Source organism: Octopus sinensis, linkage group LG19, assembly GCF_006345805.1.
Source record: "Octopus sinensis linkage group LG19, ASM634580v1, whole genome shotgun sequence".
NCBI lineage: Eukaryota > Metazoa > Mollusca > Cephalopoda > Octopoda > Octopodidae > Octopus > Octopus sinensis.
Window position 1 is genome coordinate 33,106,769 of NC_043015.1, and position 7,500 is coordinate 33,114,268.

Here is a 7,500-nt window from a genome sequence, read left to right on the forward strand (position 1 = left end):
GGGAGAAAGAGAGGTTTCTTTTCAATTTGATTTGGTCAACCCATTGAAATTTCATTACAAAGCATTTTTCTTTTTACTTCTTTATTTTCTCTTCTTGCAATCCAAATAACTTTTCTCGAGCCATATTCCCATATATACACATGTTCCAGAGATAGGTATACAAGGAGAGAGAGAGAGAGAGAGAGAGAGAGAGAAAGAGAGCGAGAGAACAAGAGTGAGAGAGCAAGAGAGAGAGACAGAGAGAGAGAACAAGACAGACAGATAGAGAACAAAAGAGAGTGAGAGGGAGAGCAAAAGGGAGTGTGTAAGTAGCTATGTGTGTGTGCACATGTAGATGTGCTAGAGAGTGTGGATGGGGTGCTACAAGAAAAGATACAGATTAAATATCAAAGGATGTAACGGTGGAGAGACTTATATATTTTGGCATCGTAAATATAAAGAAAAATGGAATTTATTTCTCTCCGTAAAATTTCAGTTGATTGAAAAATTAATTTAAAGCACAGAGACTAAAGACATTTAGAGCCAAAAAAAAAATTATATATAAAGGCATGTGTAGTTAATTAATTAATTAAATAGTTAATTACCTACTCAAATACTACTTTCCTACTCAAATACACCTTTATATATGAGAAAATATTGCTGCTTGAGGCAACAGTGAACAGAAAGTCATTCTTACCTCGGTTGTTCACTTTCAAGAGATCTGTTTCTATATAAGAAAATAATGCCGCATGAGTAGTGTGTGTGTATGTGTGTGTGTGTGTGCATGTATGTATGTATATATATATAATATATATATATAATATATATATATATATAATATATATATATATATATATATATATACACACACACATATATATATTTATATAAATAGCTGTATATGTATATATCTATATAGGTATACATTTATATGTGTACATATACATACATACATACATACCAATATATATACCAATACATATATATATATATATCAGATGCAGAAATAAATTTTTTATTCTCAAATACATGATAATGCTAATAAAATAGCAAGAACAGGATAAATTATCCATACATTGCAGAAAAATACGTCACCAGCCAGCCAGGAGACTTGAACTCACATCCCTGTGATTACACGTCAAGTGCTTTACGATTAAGCTAAACTGCCCAGTAACGAATTCTTCTGCAATTTTAGAACTTATAAATTTAGCTTCATAAGACATTAACATTAAATTCAATGCTAGTGTGTGCAGGGCGGTGTAATGTGGTGTGGTGATGTGTGGTGTGTTGTGTTGTGGTGGTATGTGGTGTGGTAGTGTTAGGGTGGGGGGATGCGAGGGTGGGGGATGCAAGGGTGGGGTGTGTTGTAGTGATGAGGTGTGGGGTTGAGATGTGTAGTGGTGGGGTGTGGATGGAGGGGTTAGCGATGAAGAGAGGTGGAAGGGAGAAGGTGGGTAGGAATAAAGAGAGGAAGTAGGTGTCAGAGCAAGAGAGAAGAAGTGGGTGTGAAGAGAGGAGAGAGGAGGGGTGTTGAGCCCATGTGGTGCAAAGGAGTGAAGAGAGAAGATTAATTCCTGTTCACGGCGATGATGGAAATCTGGATGGCCCCTGTGCAAGGACAATCTGAACACGTATAGTTCAGGAGTGAATCTTGAAAATATTTGGTCAGAAGAACCACAAAAATTGACCCTTTGAATGTGGAGACTGTTTGGACACAGGAGAAGAGAGAAGAGTCGGGTCATCTGTTTGAGGAGAGTGGCATGCAGATACTTGCTCTCTAAGAACACAGAATTCTACATGATGATCCCATGAAGAGAGTGATAATTGGAAAAAGGAGCCAGTTCATCCCCACATCAGCAGTAAGGATCATGGCTGGTGCTGCAGTGGGAGGAGGAGGAGGAGGTTTTGTGTACAGTGCAAGAGCCAGTTTGTTAGTGAGGACCTGTCTCTCCACGAGTGTTGAGGGTAACCATCAATGGAAACCCAAGGCTGACAGTCAGCTCAGCCTATAGTCCAACCAAGGGGGCACAGTGTGAGTGCAGAGGAGTTCCATGCGAAAATAACACAGAGGAAACTGAAGCTAGCTGGACATGCTCCCTATAATTCAGAGTTGATACTGAACTCAGTGCTCCTGTGGGAGCCCCTACATGGACACACTAGAAGAGGGAGACTGAGGATGACATATGCTGATGCCCTAAGGACAGACGCTGGTCTCTGGGAGATGCAGGACATAGCAGCGATGATGATGGACAAGGACTGCCGGAGAGAACTTGTTTATGGAGTCGGGAATTTTTCCTGCCCTATATATATATATATATATATATATAATATATATATATATGTGTGTGTGTGTGTGTGTGTGTGTGGTGTGTGTGTGTATGTATATATATTTATACACACACACATATATATAAACATATATATATATATACATATATGTATATATATTTGCTCTTTTGTCCTGTTTGGTGTTGGTATTGGTGCTGGTAGGGCCATCAGTGCTGGTGTCTTATTCCTTGGCAGGATTTAGTTTTTATTTCAGATATGTTCCCTTGAGGATCAGTAGGGCCAGGGGAATGTCTGTCACTCACATCACGGTCTCGATCCTTCTCCTTCTTTGGCTATTTACCATCCTCTTAATAAAAGTTTCAGTTCAGTACTGACCAAATTCCAATACATCTTTAGACTGTTTCACGTCCTGTGCCAATATAGCTCGGAGAGGTCTAAGCTATATTGATCTGTGCATGCACAGGTGGGGGAGGGAGGATATTAGTTGGAATAGGGAGGAGACCTCTGTGTGACTTTGAGTATATAACTATAATCTTTCTATAGACATATTCCTATATACACATATGTTTAACAAGGAGAGAGAGAGAGTGAGAAAGCAAGAGACAGACAGAGAGTGAGATTGAGAGAAAGAATGAGAGTGAGTGTATGTGTGTGTGTTTGTGTTTGGTGTGTGTGTGTGTGTGTGTGTGTGTGTGTGTGTATGCGTACACGTGCTAGAGAGAATGTTGTGGGGTGCTATAAGGGGAGTGAGAAGAATTGAGAAACTAATCAATTAATCGCAGATTAAATCAAAGGATATAATTGGCGGAGAGACATTTATGTTTTGGGATCGTAAATAGAAAGCAAAACTGAACTTACTGATCTTCGTAAAATCTCAGTTGTCTGAAAAATTAATTTAAAAAATCAGAGCCTAGAAAGATTTATATATATAAATACACATGTAGTTAATTAAGTAATTATCTAAATAATTTGTTACTTATTCAATTATTGCTTTTCTGCAGCTCGTTCAGGTCATAAGGGCAGATGACAAGCAAAAGTGCAAACAATCTTTTGTTGATATGCAAGAGAAACTTGAAGAAACCCAGTTCAGGGAACGTCTTGTTTTCAGTGATGAGGCCACATTTCATACAAATGGCAAAGTCAATCAGCATAATGTTCGCATTTGGGGTGAAAGAAAATCCTCATGCCACAATTGAGCATGAGAGGGACTCACCAAAAGTGAATGTGTTTTCCACTATCTCCAAGAAGCATCTTCATGGTCCATTTTGCTTTAAGGTAAATGTGTCCGATGATGTTTATCTGCAAATGTTTCAGAACTCATTAATGGATGAGCTCATTGCAAATGAACACGAGGACTTCATTTTTCAACAGGACAGGGTTAAACCTCACCAGAAGCTTACTGAGCAGGCCTATCTCAATGACAATCTGCGAGGGAGAGGGATAGAGTGTGCTGATGATGAAGACAATGTGCTGTTGAAATGACCGCCATCTTCACCTGACCTGAGACCTTGCAAGTCTTTTTCTCTGGGGCTATGTGAAGGGCCAGGTCTATGTCCCCATTCTTCCTGAAAACCTAGAGGAACTTGAGCAGAGAATCATTACTGCTCTGGAGACTTTTACCCAAGACATACTGCAGCATGTTTGGGAGGAGCTGGACTACTGATTTAACGTGTGCCATGTCTCAGGTGGTGCGCATATTGGACATTTGTGAAATCATTCATGGAAGCTACACATTTGAAATACAATAATTTTAATGTCATGATTAGCGAAAGTGAAACCGGCCGACAAACACAACGTAAAATATAATAAAAAATATATTAAAACTATGTAAAGTATGTGCACTTCCCTTCTTTTATTTATATATATATTTTATGCATTACGACTCACCACGTGGGGATAATCAAAATTCGTCTCTTTTTGTTGCTCAATTACGTTCTGGTGTTTGCTAAATTTTTCTTTAGAACATTTCTTAGTAGTAAGACCACAGCAGATCTACTTCTAGTATAAGGGTTGTCCACATAGTGGTCATCCCCCTCATATGTATACATACACACACACACATATATCCATATATATGTACATGTGTACAGAGATACATGTTTGTGTGTATATATATATATATATATATATATATATATATGTATATATAGGGGGAGTTCATGAAAAAAACAAAAGACTAAGACAGGTGGTGTACAAAACAAACAGATGTATTAGTATAATGTTCAGGAATAGAAAAAGTCTTTTAAGTTTCGAGCCTACGCTCTTACAGAAAAGCAAAAGATGAAGACGGGTGTGTAAGCAACAAGCTGGTGTATTAGTTTGACGTTCAGGAAGGTGAGAAAGTCTTTTACTTTTCGAGCCTATGCTCTTCATCAGAAAGGAACATGAGGAAATAAACAGAGACAGAATAAAAAAAAGTTTTCGAGTTAGTGGTCAATCATGGTGATGTATAGATACATACATACATACATACATACATATATATACATATGTATATATATATATATGTGTGTGTGTGTGTGGTGTGTGTGTGTGTGTGTGTGTGTGTGTGTGTGTGTGTGTGTGTATACACACATATATACATTTGCTCTTTTGTCCTGTTTGGTGTTGATATTGGTGCTGGTAGGGCCATCAGTGCTGATGTCTTCTTCCTTGGCAGGTTTCTCAATTTTAGTTATGGTTTCAGATAAATTCCCTTGTGGATCGGTAGGGCCAGGGGTATGTCTGTTACTCACAACAGGGTCTCCATCCTTGCTGTTTATGAGTTCCTGTGCAAAGATGGTGTTAAGTGTGTTAATGTGAGGTTTGATGAGAGCATAGGAGTGGATCAACTCTCGTTTTTTCCCTTCTGTCTGAGCTGTGGTCCTTCTGTAGCCATTGCTCTTTAGAGCTGCCTTTATAATATTATTTGGATTGACTCCTTCAGCTATATTCCATCCTTTTAGTAACAGTTTCAGTTCAGCGCTGATCCAATTTCAAGACATCTTTAGCCTGCTGTTGCCTCTTGTATATGTTTAGAGAAATATTGAGGTAAGGAGAGAGAGGGAGAGGGGAAGAAAGAGATACAATCTGTTTTGATCTATGCGTGCACAGTTGGGAGGGGTATTAGCTGGGATAGCGAAGAGTGATCCTTGTGACTTTGTGTATACAACTATAATCTTTCTATAGACATATTTCTATATACAGACATGTTCAATGTATAGGTATACAAGGAAAAGAGAGATCAAAAGAGAGAGAGAGAGAGAGAGAGAGTGCAAGAGAGAGTGAGGAGGGGACATAGAGTGAGAGAGAATGAGTGTGTATACATGTGTGTGTGTGTGCTAGAGAGTGTGGGCTGTTATAGGGAGAGCGACATGGGGGGGAATTGAGAGATTAGTCAATCAAGAGATGTGTGTGACTTTGAGAGTATATCTATAATTTTTCTATCGACATATTCCCAAATACACACATATTCAACAGATAGGTATACGGAGAGAGAGAGAGAGAGAGAGAGAGAGAGAGAGAGCAGGAGAGAGAAAGAGAGCAGGAGATAGAGAGTGAGAGAGAGAGAGCAAGAGAAAAAGAGAGAGAGTGAGAGAGAGAGACAGAGAACAAAAGAGAGTATGTGTGTGTGTGTACATGTGAGTGTGTGCGTGCACGCGTGATAGAGAGAGAGAGTGGGGGTGTGCAACAGGGGAGAGACATGGACGAGAGAGAGAGAGAAGAATTGAGAAATTAATCAATCGCAGATTAGATCGAAGAGTATAAGAAGTGGAGAGACTTATATATTTTGGGATCGTAAATATAAAAGGAAAACAGATTTTAGTTATTTTCGTAAAATTTCAGTTGAATGAAAAATTCATTTAAAGTACCTAAAAAGATTTAGAGCTTTAAAATGATTTATATATAAAGTCACGTGTAGTTAATTAATTAATTAACTAAATAATTAATCACGTATTCAATTACTGCTTTCCTGGAAATCTAGATATATAAGTCAGACACCTTTCTGTTTATATATGGGAAAATAATACCACACGAGGAACTGGTTAGTGTAAACAAAGTCGTTCTTACCTCTCTTGTTGCCTTTGAACAACATATCTGTTTATATATAAGAAAATAAAGCCACATGAGGAATTGGTCAATGTAAACAAAGTTGTTCTTACCTCAATTGTTGGCTTTCGACAGATCGTAATAATGAAATGACAGAAGAATTGTATATCATACGTTTTTTCTTTACTCCACTTATTCTCTAAGACAATTGGATTTTTTACTGTGTAAGTAGGGAAGTTTCGATCCTTGGTCTGATTATTCACAATTGTTTTGCCGCACATGGGTAATATACGAGTTTTTATGAAAACAAACACAAACTTAGTAAATTTCACACTTTTCCATGAAAATTCTGTGTATGTAGTGTTTTGTTGATTTTTGTAGTGTGTATTATTACCTCAGGATAGAATAAAGATTAGTTACTTTAATAATAATGGTACATTCCACCTACAGAATGGGAAGGTCACTATAAGTAAAGAGACATCGGCCAGTATCAAGAGAGTACGTAAAGTATGAGAGTACATATTAGACTCTGTTGTTGGTCATGTCTGTAGTGGCCTAGTAATTATACTGCAATACCGTGTGGGCATTACAATGATCAAACCATTTGACGATAATAACACTGTATGACTGGGGGTTGTACAGTGCCAGGTAGAAACATTTTATTAATGTCTTCGGAATATAACAACATCTGTCAAAGTGACAACTATTGTACAAAGACAGCTACAACAGCGAGACAACAGACTGCTTTATAATAGTGGCGACGAGGATAAACCAATTCCTGTGGAGTTAATGGAAACTTGAAGAGGAGTTCAACTCACAAAGTTTGTGTATGAATTTTATGAAAAATCGTAAAAGTATGGAAAATTTGTTGGCAGGTTTGCTTATGTTGCAAAAACAGCAACAAAAACAGCAGATACAACTGCAAGAGCAACAACAGAAGCAACAACAACAACAACAAATGATATTACAGCAACAAATTCTGTAATTACTGAAGACTTCAGGAAAGTCAGAAAAAATCTTCTCACCAGACTGTGTTGTGAATTCAGTAACTGAATTTAAATACGAACCTGACGAAGGAGTTACCTTCGAAGCATACTGCAGAAGATATGAGCAAATCTTCACGAAAGAATATAAAGATTAGGATGACGAGATGAAACCGCAATTAATCTTGAGAAAACTCACAGCAACACAACACAAACAATG

At 37.8% G+C, this 7,500-nt stretch overlaps 1 protein-coding gene across 50 annotated transcripts in view; it reads right to left on the reverse strand.

Moving 5' to 3' along the window:
• LOC115222185 (fas apoptotic inhibitory molecule 1-like) overlaps positions 1-7,500 on the reverse strand; it is an 87,486-nt gene that overhangs the window by 45,397 nt on the left and 34,589 nt on the right. For 33 of the 50 annotated variants that reach the window (XM_029792333.2, XM_036511353.1, XM_036511352.1 and 30 more), the window contains exons 2-4: positions 6,319-6,345; positions 3,127-3,150; positions 677-706 (exon numbers count right to left, since the gene is read on the reverse strand). The exons of 1 other annotated variant lie outside the window; for it this stretch is intronic. In XM_029792333.2, the coding sequence (XP_029648193.1) occupies positions 677-706; positions 3,127-3,150; positions 6,319-6,345 (81 nt within the window). The remainder of the gene's footprint in view (positions 1-676; positions 707-3,126; positions 3,151-6,318; positions 6,346-7,500) is intronic. 16 more of the 50 variants (XM_036511367.1, XM_036511379.1, XM_036511388.1 and 13 more) reach the window with 2 other exon arrangements.